At 34.7% G+C, this 22518-nt stretch overlaps 3 protein-coding genes across 6 annotated transcripts; 1 reads left to right on the forward strand and 2 right to left on the reverse strand.

The window, feature by feature from the left end:
• Positions 1-7168: 7168 nt before the first annotated feature.
• On the reverse strand, positions 7169-11077 carry LOC139188753 (uncharacterized). Its single transcript, XM_070806479.1, has 4 exons — positions 8693-11077; positions 8287-8595; positions 8092-8197; positions 7169-7990 (listed from the first exon to the last, which is right to left on the reverse strand). The coding sequence occupies exons 1-4, from the start codon at positions 10957-10959 to the stop codon at positions 7298-7300; spliced, it is 3375 nt and encodes a 1124-aa protein (XP_070662580.1). The 5' UTR covers positions 10960-11077; the 3' UTR covers positions 7169-7297.
• A 2186-nt stretch (positions 11078-13263) lies between these two features.
• LOC103435034 (BAG family molecular chaperone regulator 3-like) lies at positions 13264-16175 on the reverse strand. Its single transcript, XM_008373432.4, has 4 exons — positions 15796-16175; positions 15056-15312; positions 13754-13900; positions 13264-13603 (listed from the first exon to the last, which is right to left on the reverse strand). The coding sequence occupies exons 1-4, from the start codon at positions 16022-16024 to the stop codon at positions 13463-13465; spliced, it is 774 nt and encodes a 257-aa protein (XP_008371654.1). The 5' UTR covers positions 16025-16175; the 3' UTR covers positions 13264-13462.
• Positions 16176-18523: 2348 nt separating this feature from the next.
• Positions 18524-21807, forward strand: LOC103435033 (probable mediator of RNA polymerase II transcription subunit 19b). Of its 4 annotated transcripts, none has more exons than XM_070805718.1 (6): positions 18524-18665; positions 19024-19164; positions 20648-20937; positions 21064-21264; positions 21472-21536; positions 21653-21807. In XM_070805718.1, exons 2-6 carry the CDS (start codon positions 19134-19136, stop codon positions 21663-21665), a joined length of 600 nt encoding a protein of 199 aa, XP_070661819.1. In that variant the 5' UTR covers positions 18524-18665; positions 19024-19133; the 3' UTR covers positions 21666-21807. The 4 variants fall into 4 exon arrangements, with proteins under 4 accessions (XP_070661819.1, XP_070661821.1, XP_070661818.1 ...); XM_070805720.1 differs by having other exon boundaries at positions 18536-18665; positions 19134-19164; XM_070805717.1 differs by having other exon boundaries at positions 18547-18665; positions 18956-19164.
• Positions 21808-22518: the final 711 nt, after the last annotated feature.

Consider the following 22518-nt stretch of genomic DNA (forward strand, 5'->3'; position numbering starts at 1 on the left):
ATGGGGAGTGAAATGAGAGAGACGGAAATAGGTCGTAGAACCTTAAATATGCCAAAAAAATTAGCGTCGAAATATGCAACTATTACGTCGCTTCAAAGCGACACCACCTCTGCAACATTTTTGACTAGCGTCGAAATAGGGTAACATTGAGTCGCTTCAAAACGACGTTAGGTCTGACAGATTTAAATAGCGTCGAAATAGAGGCTAATTGCGTCGATTTGAACCGACGTTATTCTGACAGACAGTAATTGCAGTGGCCTCGGAATTGGACGTGCGAATGTGACCGAGGCTTCGAAATATGGGCATATTGCGTCGCTTAAAACCGACGTTATAGTCTGACATTTCTAACTAGCGTCGAAATAGAGAACAATGACGTCGGTTTTAACCGACGTTATTCTGACAGACATTAATTGCAGTGTCCTCGGAATTGGACGTGCGAAAGAACCGAGGCATAGAAATAAATGCCTGCGTCGAAACAATAACTGGTTGCGTCGGTTTAAACCGACGTATAATACAAGGCGTCGAAATAATAAGTGGTTGTGTCGAAATAATAAGTATTTACGTCGATTAAAACCGACGCCACTACTTATTATTTCGACGCAACTATTTATTATTTCGATGCTTCGGTTCTTTCGCACGTCCAATTCTTCCGATCCATTTCCCCGTGCAAAAAAACCGGGAAAATTCCCGCCCAACAAAAAAATAAAAAAAAGAGTTTAACTAAAAAAGAAAAAATGGAAACGCAGGAGAAAAAAAAAATAGTTAAAATAAAAAAAGGTTATTTCTTATAATATTTTAATATATAAAATTTAACTTATACATAATGCTTAATAAAAACACAAATATAATTTTAGGAACATTTTGATATTGATGGCTTATATTTGAATTGTTTTAATCAAACATCAATAATTTTGAAACTTTTGATCAAACATTGTTCGGTTTATAATATCCTTAAAATTTTGATTTTTATTGTAAATAATTGACCAACTAGTTCATAAAATATTATGATAAATATTCTAAATTCACCACAAATATTCTATCTTAACTTATCATTATTCGTTTAAAATGAATTTTTCTTATGCAAATAATTTGTTGTATTAAAACGATACATTCACTAACACTTAAACAGTTTATTCATACTTTCATTAAGTATAACACAAGATTTTGGGATATCCACTAGTGTAAATATTTCAAATTGAAGATCGCATTCATTCACCGTATTCATATAGGGTGAAGGAGTGTACATATAAAAAATCATCAAAATCGGAGTTAAAATAACCGTTACATCGTGATTTTTCGTTAATAACCGTCGAATAAGTTTTTCCCGTTACTGTGTCTCAGAAAGTTTTTTTTTTTTAATTTTTGGCGTATGCGATCTCGAAGTATACACAAACATGTTTGACGGTTCGATCGTTGAAATTAGTTTCGTAGAGTTCGTATTCCATCAAAACGATACATTCACTAACACTTAAACAGTTTATTCATACTTTCATTAAGTATAACACAAGATTTTGGGATATCCACTAGTGTAAATATTTCAAATTGAAGATCGCATTCATTCACCGTATTCATATAGGGTGAAGGAGTGTACATATAAAAAATCATCAAAATCGGAGTTAAAATAACCGTTACATCGTGATTTTTCGTTAATAACCGTCGAATAAGTTTTTCCCGTTACTGTGTCTCAGAAAGTTTTTTTTAATTTTTGGCGTATGCGATCTCGAAGTATACACAAACATGTTTGACGGTTCGATCGTTGAAATTAGTTTCGTAGAGTTCGTATTCCATCAAAACGATACATTCACTAACACTTAAACAGTTTATTCATACTTTCATTAAGTATAACACAAGATTTTGGGATATCCACTAGTGTAAATATTTCAAATTGAAGATCGCATTCATTCACCGTATTCATATAGGGTGAAGGAGTGTACATATAAAAAATCATCAAAATCGGAGTTAAAATAACCGTTACATCGTGATTTTTCGTTAATAACCGTCGAATAAGTTTTTCCCGTTACTGTGTCTCAGAAAGTTTTTTTTTTTTAATTTTTGGCGTATGCGATCTCGAAGTATACACAAACATGTTTGACGGTTCGATCGTTGAAATTAGTTTCGTAGAGTTCGTATTCCATCAAAACGATACATTCACTAACACTTAAACAGTTTATTCATACTTTCATTAAGTATAACACAAGATTTTGGGATATCCACTAGTGTAAATATTTCAAATTGAAGATCGCATTCATTCACCGTATTCATATAGGGTGAAGGAGTGTACATATAAAAAATCATCAAAATCGGAGTTAAAATAACCGTTACATCGTGATTTTTCGTTAATAACCGTCGAATAAGTTTTTCCCGTTACTGTGTCTCAGAAAGTTTTTTTTTTTAATTTTTGGCGTATGCGATCTCGAAGTATACACAAACATGTTTGACGGTTCGATCGTTGAAATTAGTTTCGTAGAGTTCGTATTCCATCAAAACGATACATTCACTAACACTTAAACAGTTTATTCATACTTTCATTAAGTATAACACAAGATTTTGGGATATCCACTAGTGTAAATATTTCAAATTGAAGATCGCATTCATTCACCGTATTCATATAGGGTGAAGGAGTGTACATATAAAAAATCATCAAAATCGGAGTTAAAATAACCGTTACATCGTGATTTTTCGTTAATAACCGTCGAATAAGTTTTTCCCGTTACTGTGTCTCAGAAAGTTTTTTTTTTTTAATTTTTGGCGTATGCGATCTCGAAGTATACACAAACATGTTTGACGGTTCGATCGTTGAAATTAGTTTCGTAGAGTTCGTATTCCATCAAAACGATACATTCACTAACACTTAAACAGTTTATTCATACTTTCATTAAGTATAACACAAGATTTTGGGATATCCACTAGTGTAAATATTTCAAATTGAAGATCGCATTCATTCACCGTATTCATATAGGGTGAAGGAGTGTACATATAAAAAATCATCAAAATCGGAGTTAAAATAACCGTTACATCGTGATTTTTCGTTAATAACCGTCGAATAAGTTTTTCCCGTTACTGTGTCTCAGAAAGTTTTTTTTTTTTAATTTTTGGCGTATGCGATCTCGAAGTATACACAAACATGTTTGACGGTTCGATCGTTGAAATTAGTTTCGTAGAGTTCGTATTCCATCAAAACGATACATTCACTAACACTTAAACAGTTTATTCATACTTTCATTAAGTATAACACAAGATTTTGGGATATCCACTAGTGTAAATATTTCAAATTGAAGATCGCATTCATTCACCGTATTCATATAGGGTGAAGGAGTGTACATATAAAAAATCATCAAAATCGGAGTTAAAATAACCGTTACATCGTGATTTTTCGTTAATAACCGTCGAATAAGTTTTTCCCGTTACTGTGTCTCAGAAAGTTTTTTTTTTTTAATTTTTGGCGTATGCGATCTCGAAGTATACACAAACATGTTTGACGGTTCGATCGTTGAAATTAGTTTCGTAGAGTTCGTATTCCATCAAAACGATACATTCACTAACACTTAAACAGTTTATTCATACTTTCATTAAGTATAACACAAGATTTTGGGATATCCACTAGTGTAAATATTTCAAATTGAAGATCGCATTCATTCACCGTATTCATATAGGGTGAAGGAGTGTACATATAAAAAATCATCAAAATCGGAGTTAAAATAACCGTTACATCGTGATTTTTCGTTAATAACCGTCGAATAAGTTTTTCCCGTTACTGTGTCTCAGAAAGTTTTTTTTTTTTAATTTTTGGCGTATGCGATCTCGAAGTATACACAAACATGTTTGACGGTTCGATCGTTGAAATTAGTTTCGTAGAGTTCGTATTCCATCAAAACGATACATTCACTAACACTTAAACAGTTTATTCATACTTTCATTAAGTATAACACAAGATTTTGGGATATCCACTAGTGTAAATATTTCAAATTGAAGATCGCATTCATTCACCGTATTCATATAGGGTGAAGGAGTGTACATATAAAAAATCATCAAAATCGGAGTTAAAATAACCGTTACATCGTGATTTTTCGTTAATAACCGTCGAATAAGTTTTTCCCGTTACTGTGTCTCAGAAAGTTTTTTTTTTTTAATTTTTGGCGTATGCGATCTCGAAGTATACACAAACATGTTTGACGGTTCGATCGTTGAAATTAGTTTCGTAGAGTTCGTATTCCATCAAAACGATACATTCACTAACACTTAAACAGTTTATTCATACTTTCATTAAGTATAACACAAGATTTTGGGATATCCACTAGTGTAAATATTTCAAATTGAAGATCGCATTCATTCACCGTATTCATATAGGGTGAAGGAGTGTACATATAAAAAATCATCAAAATCGGAGTTAAAATAACCGTTACATCGTGATTTTTCGTTAATAACCGTCGAATAAGTTTTTCCCGTTACTGTGTCTCAGAAAGTTTTTTTTTTTTAATTTTTGGCGTATGCGATCTCGAAGTATACACAAACATGTTTGACGGTTCGATCGTTGAAATTAGTTTCGTAGAGTTCGTATTCCATCAAAACGATACATTCACTAACACTTAAACAGTTTATTCATACTTTCATTAAGTATAACACAAGATTTTGGGATATCCACTAGTGTAAATATTTCAAATTGAAGATCGCATTCATTCACCGTATTCATATAGGGTGAAGGAGTGTACATATAAAAAATCATCAAAATCGGAGTTAAAATAACCGTTACATCGTGATTTTTCGTTAATAACCGTCGAATAAGTTTTTCCCGTTACTGTGTCTCAGAAAGTTTTTTTTTTTTAATTTTTGGCGTATGCGATCTCGAAGTATACACAAACATGTTTGACGGTTCGATCGTTGAAATTAGTTTCGTAGAGTTCGTATTCCATCAAAACGATACATTCACTAACACTTAAACAGTTTATTCATACTTTCATTAAGTATAACACAAGATTTTGGGATATCCACTAGTGTAAATATTTCAAATTGAAGATCGCATTCATTCACCGTATTCATATAGGGTGAAGGAGTGTACATATAAAAAATCATCAAAATCGGAGTTAAAATAACCGTTACATCGTGATTTTTCGTTAATAACCGTCGAATAAGTTTTTCCCGTTACTGTGTCTCAGAAAGTTTTTTTTTTTTAATTTTTGGCGTATGCGATCTCGAAGTATACACAAACATGTTTGACGGTTCGATCGTTGAAATTAGTTTCGTAGAGTTCGTATTCCATCAAAACGATACATTCACTAACACTTAAACAGTTTATTCATACTTTCATTAAGTATAACACAAGATTTTGGGATATCCACTAGTGTAAATATTTCAAATTGAAGATCGCATTCATTCACCGTATTCATATAGGGTGAAGGAGTGTACATATAAAAAATCATCAAAATCGGAGTTAAAATAACCGTTACATCGTGATTTTTCGTTAATAACCGTCGAATAAGTTTTTCCCGTTACTGTGTCTCAGAAAGTTTTTTTTTTTTAATTTTTGGCGTATGCGATCTCGAAGTATACACAAACATGTTTGACGGTTCGATCGTTGAAATTAGTTTCGTAGAGTTCGTATTCCATCAAAACGATACATTCACTAACACTTAAACAGTTTATTCATACTTTCATTAAGTATAACACAAGATTTTGGGATATCCACTAGTGTAAATATTTCAAATTGAAGATCGCATTCATTCACCGTATTCATATAGGGTGAAGGAGTGTACATATAAAAAATCATCAAAATCGGAGTTAAAATAACCGTTACATCGTGATTTTTCGTTAATAACCGTCGAATAAGTTTTTCCCGTTACTGTGTCTCAGAAAGTTTTTTTTTTTTAATTTTTGGCGTATGCGATCTCGAAGTATACACAAACATGTTTGACGGTTCGATCGTTGAAATTAGTTTCGTAGAGTTCGTATTCCATCAAAACGATACATTCACTAACACTTAAACAGTTTATTCATACTTTCATTAAGTATAACACAAGATTTTGGGATATCCACTAGTGTAAATATTTCAAATTGAAGATCGCATTCATTCACCGTATTCATATAGGGTGAAGGAGTGTACATATAAAAAATCATCAAAATCGGAGTTAAAATAACCGTTACATCGTGATTTTTCGTTAATAACCGTCGAATAAGTTTTTCCCGTTACTGTGTCTCAGAAAGTTTTTTTTTTTTAATTTTTGGCGTATGCGATCTCGAAGTATACACAAACATGTTTGACGGTTCGATCGTTGAAATTAGTTTCGTAGAGTTCGTATTCCATCAAAACGATACATTCACTAACACTTAAACAGTTTATTCATACTTTCATTAAGTATAACACAAGATTTTGGGATATCCACTAGTGTAAATATTTCAAATTGAAGATCGCATTCATTCACCGTATTCATATAGGGTGAAGGAGTGTACATATAAAAAATCATCAAAATCGGAGTTAAAATAACCGTTACATCGTGATTTTTCGTTAATAACCGTCGAATAAGTTTTTCCCGTTACTGTGTCTCAGAAAGTTTTTTTTTTTTAATTTTTGGCGTATGCGATCTCGAACTATACACAAACATGTTTGACGGTTCGATCGTTGAAATTAGTTTCGTAGAGTTCGTATTCCATCAAAACGATACATTCACTAACTCTTAAACAGTTTATTCATACTTTCATTAAGTATAACACAAGATTTTGGGATATCCACTAGTGTATAAAATTGTTAAAGTTTTTTGAAGTATAAAATTGTTAAATAAAAAGAAAAATAGTGTAATTAACAGCTCAAAAAATTTCGTGAACTTTAAATAAGAATAAATAATCATCCTTTCTTCGCATTAATACATATAATTCACAACAGGTTTTTAACTTGCGTCGAAATAGACTGACATTGCGTCGAAATAGGCTTATATTGCGTCGGATCAAACCGACGTAATCTGACAGTCTGCGTCGAAATAATCTTAGTTTGCGTCGGTTTAAACCGACGCTAAAATGACATTGCGTCGAAATAAGCTTTCATTGCGTCGGTTAAAACCGACGCCAAATGAATTAAAAAACCGCGAAAAATGCCGCCCAAAATATTTTAATTAAACCGACGTCGGTTAAAAGCGACAGGAAACAAGCTAAAAAAAAAAAAAAAAATTATAACCCAATATTAAAAATAAAAGGTTTAACTTATATTTAATACTTAATAAAAAAAAACAGAAATATAATTTTGATAATAAGATATCATAACATACGAAATGAAAGATAAGATAATTAATACATAAAATAATTAACATATTTATTCTCCTTCATCATCTGTTAGCTCATCGTCGACATTGGCATGATTAACGAACTCGGTAGGCAGCGCTAATGATTCAAGAAAAGGAGTCTCTTCCACGCCAACCCTTGTATGAAAATTTTCATTATCAAGAATTCGATCATCCAAATTCGGTATGGCATAATCATCAATAGCATCACTATCCTCTAGTACGTCAAACAAATCCCTCGGCTGAGTTCGAACAACTACGTACCAATCTTTTTCAATTGTGTCCTCCACATAAAATGCTTGTAATGCTTGTGATGCTAGTATGAAAGGATCCTCTTTAAATCCCAATTGATTGAAATTCACCATAGTAAATCCATATTGATCGGTCTTCATTCCTCGTGGACTTTCACTATTAACCCATTCGCACTTAAATAACATCACAGCTCGACCCCTATCTTCCGCCTCAGTAGGACCACAATATTTAACCTCGAACATATCAACAACTCTGCCATAACAATTCACTTGCCCAATTGCTCCAGGAACATTTGCAGGTACAAAGACACCACAATTTTGATTCTTATGCTTATCATCCACAGATTTTATACGAAATCTAAACCCATGAACAATGTGACTTTTATATCTACTCACAACCCTACTAGGATAATTAGCTAGCCAATGCAAGTCTTCAGATATCAACGTGTCATTAGCATGATAGCTTGAATTCATCTGTAATAAGTATGAAGATAAAAATTGACAGAATAACTATAACATGTTATAATTAAAATGCAAAACAATAAATAAATAATGTGATTGTTATATCAACTCACATGTTGCTTGAACCATTCTGGAAATTCTTTCTTGCTTAGCTCCTTAATTTGGCGCATAGTTAACCTTTCTCGACGATGTTTAGTTTTCAAGAATTCCTCATGTTGGCTACACAATTATGTCGAAATTTAGATAATTAATTTTTCAAAGTTAAGAAAATCAATAAAACATTAAAACGTGTGATTAAACGTTATTACCTTCTAAATGGGTTCACTTCATCACAATTATTTAGAATATATCTATGGCACTGATCAAGAGTATTTAGATCGAGCTCCACATGTTCTCCTGAACCCATATAACATCCTTTGGAGTCAAAAATTGATAACCCACCAGACACTCCACGTCCAATACCATCTTCATTTCGGCCTCTACGGTTACGACGAGACTCGACACCTCTAAGATACATGGAACAGAAGGACAAGCACTCATCCACCAAATTTGCTTCAGCCATAGAACCTTCAGGACGACCTTTATTACGAACATTGCGCTTCAACGTTTGCAAATACCTATAATTATAAATTAAAGTTATGACTACAATTGTAATAATTATAAATTAAAGTTATGACTACAATTGTAAAAAATTTATAAAAAATTATTAATTACCGTTCAATTGGATACATCCATCTATAGGGAACAGGCCCTGCAAGAGCTGCTTCATCTGCCAAGTGAACTGGAAGGTGCACCATTATATCAAAAAATGCAGGAGGAAATATTTTTTCAAGTTGACATAATGTCAAGGCAATTCTTGAACTCAGTTCCTTGAATCCTTCATCAGACTCCTTCTTACTACACAACTGTCTGAAAATTGCACTCAACTCTAATAATACCATAGTAATAGCTTTAGGCAAAACCGGGCGTATTGCAAGCGGGAGTAACTGCTGCATTAAAACATGGCAATCATGACTTTTCAACCCATGTATTTTTCGTTCATTCACGTGCACACATCGCGATAAATTTGATGAATATCCATCGGGGACCCGAATAGTAGACAACACATTGCAAAACGCAGTTTTTTCTTCTCTTTTCAACGTGAACAAAGCTGGAGGTAGAAATGTTCTATTTCCTTCTCTACGTGGGTGTTGACTGCGTCTTATGTTCAAGACTTCAAGATCTGCACGTGCAGCCAATCCATCTTTAGACTTTTCTATACCTAGCAATGTTCCCACCAGACTGTCACATATATTCTTCTCGATATGCATAACATCAAGATTGTGTCTAATCAACAGATGCCTCCAATAAGGTAGTTCATAAAAAATAGATTTCTTCTTCCACTGACTGTTACCACTTGTACTGCTCGAAGTTCTTTTTCTGCGTTGCCCGACTGAAGCATTTTTCTTTGGTTTTCCAAAAGTAAATCTCAATGTACAAAGTTCTTCAAGACATTGTAAACCAGTCCACTGCCTTGGTGCACTACGATGCTCACGACGACCATTAAAAGCTGTGGTTTGCCTTCGAAACCTATGATTATCTTCAAGAAACCGTCGATGGCCCATATAACAAATTTTACGACTCGCCGGCAAGTAAATAGATTCTTTATCATGCATGCAATGTGGACATGCTTTATAGCCATGTGTACTCCATCCTGACAACATTCCATAAGCCGGAAAATCACTTATAGTCCATAAGACAACAGCCTTCATCATAAAACTTTGGTTGGAATACGCATCATAAGTTGGAGTGCCCACCTCCCACAACTCATTCAACTCGTCAATCAGTGGACGCATGTATACATCAATCTCTTTACCAGGACTGCGCGGTCCTGGTATTAAAAGAGACAACAACAAATTTGGTTGCTTCATGCACATCCAAGGCGGCAAATTGTAAACAGAAAGCACCACCGGCCATGTGCTATGATCATTCCTCATTTTTCCAAAAGGATTAAATCCATCACTGGCCAACCCTAATCGAACATTTCGAATTTCTGACGCAAAATCCGGATATAAATTATCCAAATGCTTCCATGCTGGAGAATCTGAAGGATGTCTCATAAACTCATCTTTAGGACATTCAATTGCATGCCACCTCATATGTTCAGCCGTATGCTTCGACATAAAAAATCGTTGCAATCTTGGTTTTAAAGGAAAATACCACATAACCTTAGCTGCGATCTTTTTTCTCGACCTATCCGCTGCGTTGGTAACTTTATATCTTGATTCACCACAAACCGAGCACACGGTCAAATCCGAAGTATCTTTCCAATAGATCATGCAATCATTGGGACATGCATCAATTTTCACATACGTCAGACCCAAGTCATTTATAAGTTTTTTTGCCTTATAACATGATTCAGGCAAACAATCCCCTTCAGGCAACATTCTTTTAATTAACTCCAGTAAAGTTGTGAAGATGTCGTCTGGCATTCCCGCTAAACACTTGATCTGATACAGCCTTACAACTGCTTCTAATTTCTTAAACTCCTTACACCCTGGCCACAAATCTTGATCTGCCTCTTCAAGCAACCTAAAAAAAGTCTCCGCCTCTTCTGGACGCCCTTCCCCAATAGACGGTTCAGTAGACGGCCCAACACCTTCTTCTGTTAATGGTTGGACAAATACATCATTAAGAAAGTCATGCATACCAATCACCTCATCTCCTGTTTCTTCTTCTCCAATTGCCACATTTTGCTCTCCAATGTTTTGCTCGCCATGATGTCGCCAGCAAGCATTTTTATAATCTTTATCCATATCATACAATATGAGATGTTCAATAATAGTGTTCCTAACAAAAGTATATCGATTACAACATCTTTTGCAATGACATCTAAACTTATCAGGACCAACACCATTTGCAACTGCTTGATCCAAAAACAAATTAATTCCAGCTGTATACGCTTCAAAATTTCGAGGTATCGTCAACCAACTCTTGTCCATGTTTTACCAGTTTACGAGGGTAAAATATTACGCTGACACTAAGATGCCTACAATCTTGCAATCCCTATCATGTAGGCATAACTATTAGAATTTTCAATTTCTATCTTTCAACCCTCGAACTCTATCACGATCACGATTGCAATCTTTTAATTTTCAACACCTATTGTAGTAAAAACAAATTAAAATAACAACAAAAAGTTATCAAAATTATGCTCATCTAATCCATTCTAGTAAATAACAACCAAAAGTTAACAAAATAACAATAAATTAAAATAACAATTATAGTGCAAAAGTTATATTTAATATTGTTAATTTAACATAAATGCTTATTTAAATTATTCATTCCATTTTCTCATAACAATTCAAATTGTAAAAAAAATTAATTTAACATAATATATTCTTATATTACTAAAAATGATAAGTTTATGTTATATTAATATTGTTAATTTAACATACATGCTTATAAATATTATTCATTTCATTTTCTCATAACCATTCAAATTGCAAAAAAAAAAATTTAATTTAACATAATATATTTTTACATTACTAAATATTATAAGTTTATGTTATATTTAATATTGTTAATTTAACATAAATGCTTATAAATATTATTCATTCCATTTTCTCATAACAATTCAAATTGCAAAAAAAAATTAATTTAATATAATATATTCTTATATAACTAAATATTAGAATTTTATGTTATATTTAAGATTGTTAATTTAACATAAATGCTTATAATTATTATTCATTCCATTTTCTCATAACAATTCAAATTATTCTCATCTAATCCATTCTAGTAAATAACAACAAAAAATTATCAAAATAACAACAAATTAAAGTAACAATTAAAGTGCGAACAAAATTAATTTAACATAATATATTCTTACATTACTCAATATTATAAGTTTATGTTATATTTAATATTGTTAATTTAACATAAATGCATATAAATAATATTCATTCCATTTTCTCATAACAATTCAAATTATTCTCATCTAATCCATTCTAGTAAATAACAACAAAAAATTATCAAAATAACAACAAATTAAAATAACAATTAGAGTGAAAAAAAAATTAATTTAACATAATATATTCTTAAATTACTCAATATTATAAGTTTAAGTTATATTTAATGTTGTTAATTTAACATAAATGCTTATAGATAATATTCATTCTATTTTCTCATAACAATTCAAGTGACAAAATTAATTATTTCGCCTAAATATGAAGTAATTTAACAAAAATAATAGAAATTTATCTAACTACTTAAATTACAATTTTTAAATAAATAAACTTGTGTATTATACAATTTAAAAATTAAAGAATTTAGTGATAGAAACCTGAATTATAGAAGAATTCCGTCGTCGATCAATTCTTTATATACTCAACCAGCTCAAATAAATTCCCTACAACAATAAATTGTATCAAAATATTAAACATAAGAGGAGAAAATAAAAATACTACAAGCAAGAAAAATTTACCTTTGTGAAGAATGAACTTGGAAGAACTCGGAATGTGAAGAATGAACTTGGAAGAACTCGGAAGGTGAGAGAGAGAAGGTTTGTGAACCGTGAGAATGAGATAAATGCAAGAGGAAAAGATGAACACGGGTGAGTGAATATAAAGACGATCAATCTGTCGCTTACAACCGACACTGGGTTTCAAAATATTTAAAAAAATAAAATATATGTCGCTCAGAACCGACGTAGGATTTAAAATATATAAAAAAATCAATTAGTGTCGCTTCTATATGCGACACGCATACTTAATGTCGCTTAAAAGCGACACTGTTTTATTAAAAGCGACGCCAGTATTTAAAATTATTAAAACGTGTGTCGGTTATAAGCGACATTAAGTATGCGTGTCGCATATAGAAGCGACGCAGACTTTCTAAATCCGACGTCATATTCAGTGGGTGTCGCAACTCTCTTGTGCGCCACTATATGATATTAAACCGACGCAACAACTGACACTATAGGGTCCTTTTGTAGTAGTGAAGCATACTTGATTCAATTATGGAGGATATTTCATTGGAAGAGCTTCTTTATTTGTTTGCTTTTGGAAGAGTTTTCCACTTTCCCCATTTTCTTAATATTAGTCTACTAATGCAAAGCCTCTTTTCCAAATTCCATATTAAAATAGATCAAGTTTTATAAAATAAAATAAAAACTGAAACCGTACCAAAACTGAACCGAACAAAATCAAATCGAAAAAACGAAAAAAAAAATTGAACCGAACCTAACTGAACAGAAGTTTTAGTTCGGTTTCGGTTTTGACAAAAAACTGAACTGAACCCACCTCTAGCTGCAACAAAACTGCATTTATCTAAACCATATATATATGTGACTGATCATTACCAACGCTTATTGGCGATGTTCATATGGAAGAAGAAGCTATAAGTACAGACAGCTCACTCGTGACTGCGCTCCGATCCCGAGCTAATTACATAAAACGAATGAGCGAAGAAGATGAAGAAAAGAGTGACGGTGATCGTGAAAGTTTAATCGAAAAACTCCCATTTAGCTGTGGTTGGAGGAGGGTCGAAAGTCTCCCACTTGGTTGTCACAACAACAGGCTTTACCTTTGCATTTGATATCTTCAGCACATCCAGACTTTCAACACATTTCTGCACCCTCTTGCCCTGGAAAAAGCAACTTCGAATTAGAGTTCCGTTTTGGATTAAAGCCTTTATAAACTACTACAACGAGTCGACACACTGCCTGGCCAACTGACCTAACCAACGTCTGCAGTTAAAGCCTTGAATATATGATCGCTGAAGATATATTATTACCTGCAAATTCTTTTGAGCAGAAGCATCTCCTTCTGCAGAAATTTTGTCCAGCTTGATTGCTTGTCTCATTAGCATCTCAATTGGTGTGGTTATCTGAAGTTCTGGTACTTTGACACCATTTGATATGGAATTTTCAATTGCCGAGACCTGTGAAAGCGAAAATTAATTAATTAATATTCATATGGTTGATTATCTAACAATTTTTCATGGTTAAACGTATGCATGCATGGGAGAAAACATCTATGGTGCTCTAGAATATATTTGAAATTTTCAGTCGTTAGATCTTAATTTTTATGGTTTGATCAAAGATCGAACTGTTAAAAAGTTCAGAGTATCCAATACTCCAGAACACTATAGACAATCCAATATATGAATCCTTAGAGATATGCAATATAAGAAAAACTTCTAGATTCCAAGTTAAGGGACGTGAGAAACCAATCGATTAGTTTTCTCACATCCCACGAACGGAATCTAATGAATGTAAACCTTGGTATTTCTGGTAAATGAGTAACTTATAAGGTTCAAGCAAACATACCCCAATACAATGGACAGTAGTTCAACTGATTTATAATTATATATCACTAGGAAATGCACATCAAAATCAAAACCTTATACTTGTAAGAAGCTTAAACACCAAAACAATTGGCTTACAATCCCTAATTATGATCTAAAGCTTGTAATGTGATCCGAACTTCCAAACCATATTTACCAAGTCAATTACATGATTCAACAACCGCACCAACCAGAGGTTCACTCACAGTTTCAACTGGGCATTCACCAAATCACCACTTAATGACTATCGTGTTTTCAAATCACTACTTAACGGAGAGAAACTTATATGAAATTGTGAGACCAACACACTAATAAGATGGTATTTCAAGTTTATCGTGATTATTTCTAGGCTTTAATTTTCTCATGTCATTTTGTTAATAGGTTAAACTACTACTCCATTAACGCATTAGTTGCATGTAAGTTTTCTACTCCGAGACCCTTACAAAGCAATTATGTTTAGATGAAGATATTTTTCAATTAGCCTAAAACACAAGTCGGTACGCCGTGTAACTGAATCATCAAGCCTAAGGACCCCATTAAACCCAAACTTGATGGTCAAGATTCTACACTCCAAACCCAGCTGTCTCACCCACTTTTGACCGAATCATCACACTCCACTCCAACGGCTGACCTTACTCCATACGATTTTTGTCCCACCAAAAAACAATCCAACATAAAACACACGCATTACAAAAACAACAAAAGTGAACAGGGATCAAGTGACGAAGTGGAAGTTTGCGTTTTGCTCACCTGCTCCGCGAGCTTGTCAACCTCCATGGACACGTTCAGTATGGCGCGATGTGCGGTCTGGATCCTGGCATTCCTACGCATCTCAACGGCCCTCCTCTCGATGCCCGTTGGGTCCTCCATCAGTACGACTTTTGAACGATCTTTGACTCCGCACATGTCCAAGTACTCGCCGTTTTCTCGCTCTTTTCCTCTGAATAGCAGCCTCTGCTCGCCAGGCTGTAGCCCTGCCTTCGCCGTAAGAGCCTTCTTCAACTCCCCTGTAGAGTTTGGTTTCAGTCAACTCCCTCGTCAATTTACCATTATACCCTCACGGTTCGCCACCACCCTCCGCCACCAACATTGCAAGTAGAGTATTCTAATCATAATAACCTATGAAGTGGGATGCTATTGTGTCGGTATTCTAAAGTCAATTAAGCATAACAATTAGGTCAAAGAACCATCACAGTAATGCTCCACCACGGACATTGCATCTAATCAACTTTCCCTCCATGTTATACGTAATGTGGTGTCATGGTGTCGTTATTACATGTCAATCACTCACAACTATGTTGACAAATTCAAAGCATAACACTGAGTGATTGACTCGGAATTCGACGACAATAACGTTATGTAATGTGTTTTGTTGCGAGAGAATGAGACAATAATTCATAATTTTCCTCCATTTTCTTGGGAGCCAGATAGAATCAGAAAGCAAAAAACAAAACAAAGAATACGAAACGTTAGATCAAGGTCATTTTTACCGAATGTGGACTGAGCGCTGGCCGACATCTCGTAACGGAGAGCGCCGAATGAAATCCGGAGACACAAATTCGGAGCCGGAGCGTCGGATTTCTCTCCTCTTTTCTGGACCAGCATTCCTCCGGGCCTCATTTCCCACGCAACTTCCTCGTCCCTCGACGTCGAGGACTGCGCCATATTATCACGGCTATCCCCCGCTCTGCCTTTCCCATTGGACCTCCGCTTCATCATTTTTCCGTTGGGAAATTCGGCTGAAATTTTCCGGGAAAATGTCTCAGCCGGCGCGGGATTTTCTCTGGAAAATATCTTTCGACGGCATGAATTAATGCGCTGTTTTCTGCCGACACTTAGAGGGTGTCGTGTGGGGGGTTTATATTAGTGTGGTTTTTCGTTCGAACCCATGCGGGGAAAATACATGGGAGATTTTTTACGAATGGGAACGTGACACGTGTCTTGATATCGCTGAGCAGAGAGAGAACTTGCCGACAGTCGAAGGAAGAGAAGTGAAAACAAGGTCCACTTTTCTCGTTTACACGTGGGCAATGGTAATTGGTTTTCTTAATATGTGGGGCCTACGGTTTCGTTTTTCATTGGAGGGAAAGGTTTGCACGTGAAGTTAAGTGGGACCAACAAATTGATGCCTGCGATTTTAAGTATCATTTGGTATGCAGACGGGACGGGACAGGATGAGACGAAACAGAGAGGGAATAAAGATGCCCTCGGATGGAAACAAGGAGGAAGAAGAAGGAGATGGAGAGGTTATAATTTTGTGTTCCACATATGTGGAACGAGTCATTCCAGTGGGTAAGACAGAACGAAAATTCACCCAAAATTTGTCCCATGGAACATCGCGTTCCATCCGTTTTAGGGGGACCAAACATGGGACGAAACGATTTGTCCCACTCCGTTCCGTCTCGTCTCACGTACCAAACGGTAGCTTAAGGATGGAGAAGAAAAGAGTAGGATTCACTCCCCTTCTATTCTCATCTCTTTCCATACTCTCCTCTCACATATTATTTTTTATCTTATTGTCTTTATAAAAAAAAATCAATATAAGATGTTGACATGGCTAAACCATAACTGTTCAAATAGGAGGGGAGGGAAGTTGAGAGATATTAGAAAGGGAGAGAATCCTCATCCGAGAAGAAATTGTGTAAGAGGGTTGTCACTTAGTACTATGGTTTAGTAGTATTTATTTTGGGAAGTGTTGTTGGCACTCCAAAAATCTTATTCTACATTATTCACAAGTGTATTTTTCTTTCCAAATATAGAAAGTTTGGAGTGTAGAATGAGATTTTTGGAGTGTCAATAACAATTCTCTTTATTTTTGTTTATAAGTGAGATTTTTTAAATTTGATTTTCGTTAAAGAACCACATTATTGCTAGTAGCCCATTGTGATGTTCAGCTAGTTCCACCTCTCTTTAGCGTATATAATATTGTTTCTTAAAAAAAAACTTGTGTATGAGGGAAGATTAGAGCTGTAGGATGGAGTTTAAGTCGTTTGATCAAAGAGTAGCGAATGAGTGTTTAGTTTCAAATATGCCACAATTTGTTGCTTAGAGATTTGTATTATGAAGGGATAATTAAGGGTTAGCAACATATTAGTGGTTATTCAGTACTACAGTCTAGTGATATTTCTCTTCGTTTAGAAGTGAGAGGTCTTAGGTTTGAATCCTGTGGATGGTGAATTCGATACCAAATTAAGCTGTCCATTGTGTAGTTTAGCCTAACTTCTCATTTCCCTTAATGTAAAAATATGGATATACTAAAAAAAAAACATATTAGTGAGATAAAAATAAAAATGAGTAGGCCTTTGACCAACCCTCATCTTTCTTCGTGACTCTTGGGAGGGTGGTCCCTTGATCGTGTAGCTGAAAACCATTAAATTAAGGGAGCTTTTCACTGTTCACTTTAACGAAAAAAATCATATTTTTACACTAAAAAGTCAATTATGGTACTATTCACTTTACCCTTTATTTTGTTCTTATCGTTAAAACTCAAAATTTTCAAGCCATTTTCATTAGTTTTCTTTTAAATTAAATGGTGGTAGATTATATGGAGTAACTTATTATTTGTAATATTTGATCTAATTTTTGTTTTGGAGAATGAGTAAGTGATGTAAGACAAGATATAGGTCAATTTTGACAAATAAAGAAAAATAAAATAAAACATTTCAAATTCTTACAAAGAAAAATTAAAGTTGGAAAATATCAAATTCAATTGATATGACAATAGAAAAGCCAACAAGAAATATTCTGATGTTAGAATTGAGCGTATAATATGTCAATTTTGAAGAGAATCGCAAGGCTAATGGTACCATAAGCCCTTCGTGTTTAAGGACGAAAAAGATCGTTTAGCCTTCAAAAATGCAGTTTTAATTTCTGAAATAAACCTTTCAATTTTATTCCGATTAAAGTCGTTTTAATTACCAAAGCTTTTGAGTTGTCCCAAGCTGATGTAAATGACTTAGTCATGACTGTTATTTTATATATAATCTCTATAAATCAATTAAACTCTATAAAATCCATGAATTTATAAATTCATTAAAGTCTCTCAAATTATCAATTGAATACATCCCTTTTTGTATGCAAAAACTAATCCTTTTGGATATTGAAATTTATCGGATTTGAAGTTTGTGTCCAAAAATAATATAATCTTATGGGCTTTTAGCCCAAGAAGTAAATAATAAGCCCATGTACCGCAGCGGCCCAATATCTCAACAGGTTTTCGTCGGTCAAAACACCAAACCTAATATAACTTTCCCTCTCTGTCCCTAATCAACGATTGCCGGCGATCAGCGCCCCCGCACCGCCGATCTCCAACGGTCATTTCTCCACCGTTTGCTGTTTCTCCACGACGCGTCGTTTTCAGGTCTCTCTCTCTGCTGGAAACTTCGATTTACGACTGCCATAATGTTGCACAAGAACATATTGAACTCCAATCAAGCAGTAATTTGTGTTTGTTAATTTATTTTTTGTTTCACAAGAAGCATGCGACGTGATTTTTTTTGTTTTGAAGTTTTGGTTCCTTTAGATTTATTTGTTTTTTTTTAATTTATTTTTTTCTTGGTAACATATGTATTGGGTTTTGCTCGATTTCTTCAGATATAATTCATTGGCTTCAGGATGAAACATTGACATTGTTTTGCTTGATTTTTGAAGAATTTGATTTGTGGGTTTTGCGTTTTACGCATTGGTTTCGTGTTTCGTTCGGTGTATTCGATCGACAGGCCTCGGATAAAAGCTTGATAGCTGCTGAATTTACATTCTTTTTGGTTAAATTTTGGGACTTGGTAGAGGAAGTTGACTGGAACTTTGATGTGTCTGTGTCACTAAACAGATGGATCTTGAAGCCAAGAGGTTTGGAAGTGGTAAGAAGAAGCTTAGACAATGAGAGGTTTTAAGTTTATCGATTGTTTCCGCTACTTATGTGTTTGATTGCTTTGAAGAGGTTATATTATTGAGGCATGATATCTGATTTTTCACACAGAGATGATAAGTTTTGTTCCAAGTTTTAACTTTTAAACCATGTTTGTGTTCGTGTGGTGTTTATGTTGTCTTTTGGATGCACAAATGTTATATCTTTGGCATACCCATTGGCGCAGATATATTTTAAACCATGTTTTCTCAACATGATGTCTTGGATAATAATTTCTCACTTCACATTGTGGTAGAGCTTGTATTGGTCTCCGTATGCGGTGCATTTTCTGCATGCTGAAGGGTTTAGAGTCTTTAGACTGTCTATTATATGTATTTTTTTTGTTATTCATGTGGAGGACTTGTTTGCACTTAGTGTATATGTATTCACTATTCAGAGCTTCACGTCTGAAGAGTAGAACGTGAAGTTTAAACGCAGTGATATAGCAATCAGAGCTTTCTTCAACCCATTTGATCCTGAAATGGTCACTTGGGAGAGTCCTGAGATGGTCACCACTCAAACATATAAAAACTACATGCTAATTCTCTTACAGCAATTTCTGTTCAATAATTTGTATATAATGATTCATACATTTGTAGACACAAATATAAAATAAGTGTCTCTAATTTTGATTCCCAATTTGAGAAATAATTCTCTTATAAAAGATATTCGAGATTTAGAATGCTGTTCACTTGCATTTAACAATTTTCGTGTTTCCTAGTTCCTTTGCACATGCGCGTGCGCACACACACGCACCCACATCCGCGCACGCACAATTAATATTTCAGTGTAAAACATGCACACACATACCCACTAAGATTTCGCTTGTTTTCTTTCTTTTTTCTAGATAATTTTTTTCTAATTGTTGTGCGGGAAACCATCTCTGTGCAGATTCATGGTACTTGAGTCTGTGTCATGGACTAATCTTTTTGTGATGGAATTTTTTGTATTTGTGAATTCTCGTTTTGGAATTGTTATTTGCACTCCACAAATTTCATTTTGCACTCCTCGCAAGTGTATTTTTCTTTCTAAATATAGAAAGTTTGGAGTGCAAAATGAGAATTTTGAAGTGCCAATAACAAATCCCTTCTCGTTTACACAGATATCACTGGTAAATAGCTGGCTTAGAATTTCTCTTTCTTACCATTATGAATGATTTTCGGGTACTTTGTAAAGAAGCAAATGCTTCATCCGCAATTAGTTTCTTCATCTGTGTTTTGACATGTAGTAGTTTAAACTCTTTGCAGTTCTAGAGTTTGATCGGTGTGCTTGTTGGCAACTTTTAAATCTAGCAACCTTTGGGTTTTAGTGTTTTCTTGTTCTGCAAATGATATGGTTTTTAGTGTGTTCTTGTTCTCTGAATTATATGATTTTGATTTGCAAAGTAAATTATCATAGCAATCTAGGTGCTTTCTTAAATGTTAAATGATTATCAGGGCCTCGGGAACTTGGCGGTGCTGCTGATCTCATAAATCAGTATAAGCTTTGTCATCATCATGAATTCTTTTGCAAGAGATCACTGCCCTTGTCAATATCAGAGACTCATTATCTACATAATGTGGTGGGAGACACATCAATCAGGAAGGGGGAAGGGATGGAATTAGATCAGCTTGTTCAGAAAAACCTTTGTACGAGAGAAAAAAGTGGACATATACATCCTTTTGATTTGGGTATACTTCATGAAGCTTTTCCATTAAGGGAAACAACTCGTGTTAAATTGCCTTCTGTAAGTCATTTCCTACATACGTGTTTGCTTAGTTTGGTCAGTCATTTTCTTTTTCAAGGGGGGTAGAGGGTTTGTTTGGTCGTGTAAATTCTGATATATAAAGCCATTTTTGAATGGTTTTAACAGGCAGAGAAGGGGATCCGTACCTCGGGGAAGTCAAAAAGTGAGGTTGATAAAAAGGAGAGGAAGCATAAAAAGCACAGAGACAAGGATACAGATCACAAGAAACACAGAAACCGTCACAAGGACAACAATGGCGATGCTGGTATGAACAAGAATACCGCTCATGGCTTGACAACTGAGCAGTTGAAGGAACAAAAAGATTGGGTAAGAACTTGACAGCCGGATTCCATGATCCTATTTTTAGCACCGGAGATAGTTGGTCATCTAACCTTGTACGAGCTGTGTTAATGAATTTGATGGATATACCCGATTCATTTTTTAACATGAAAAGTAAAGAAAAGGAGGTCTATTGAATTCCACATCTCCTTTGGATCTACATTTCTGATCCCTATTCTTTTTATCTCTGGACAGTCCATCCAGAAGAGGAGGCTTGCTGGTTTTGAAGATCCTCCCGTCTCCGGACATAAAAAAGCCAGGTAACAGTTGCTTCTGTACCCTTCCTTTCGCGAGTCGTGTTTTCAGCATACTTTTTTTTTCCCCCTTCCATTTACTTAATTCTGACTGGCTTCTCTTTCAACTTTGTCATCCTCAGAATCAAACGCTGAAACACGTTGCGGATTTTAAACTAGCAAAAGTATTGTGAACCGTGTTTATCATGAATCGCATGTTACAGACTCACATTGTCAATTGACAAAATGACAGAAAATGCAACACCCAAAACATTATTGTTTAATTTATTTTTTCCTATGTTGCTTTGTTTAATTTCATGTTCGTAATTTTTCTTGTGGTAGCAATCTTGTTGGTCCTACAGAAGATTGGATTGGAATGAATAGCGCTCTAAATCCAAAGCGTATTGAAGGTTAAGGAGAATAGTTTTTTGTTAAGAAAACTAATAAAAAAGACCTCAAACGTTAAATTTGAACCAAAAGTCTTTAATAACATGTGCGTCTGTCATTTAGTACTACGGTCTAGTGATATTCTTCTTCACTAGTAAATAAGAGGTCTAAGATTTATTCTTGTTAAAGATGAATTTTAATTAAATTATTGTTAGTAAGGTTAAATTCACTTATTCTCTCTTCGTTTAGATAATATCGTAATATCGTTTGTTAAAAAAAATAAAAATAAATAACTCGCGCGTCCTTACCACTTTGCCCCCTGCCTCCCTGCCATTAGAGCAGTTCCAGCCTTGTAAATAGGCCGGGGGACAGGGGAGAAGAAAAGGCCCGAGGGCCTGTCAAGTTGCTCCAGCCATGAAGAACCCGAGCTCGTGGAGAAGGCCCGAGCAGGGGGCCTGTCAATTTGTGACAGCCCCGGAGCCCGAGCTCCAAGCCCATTTTTTATTTTTTTCTGTCAGGCGCGTGCACCCCACTCGCGCGTGGGGGCGCGTCGCACGACAGCTTTTCAGAAAAGCAGACGACTTTTCAGAATGTCACAGTTACCGTTGGGAAGCCATGTGGC

The sequence above is a fragment of the Malus domestica genome, chromosome 10 (assembly GCF_042453785.1).
Source record: "Malus domestica chromosome 10, GDT2T_hap1".
In the NCBI taxonomy this organism is placed as follows: domain Eukaryota; kingdom Viridiplantae; phylum Streptophyta; class Magnoliopsida; order Rosales; family Rosaceae; genus Malus; species Malus domestica.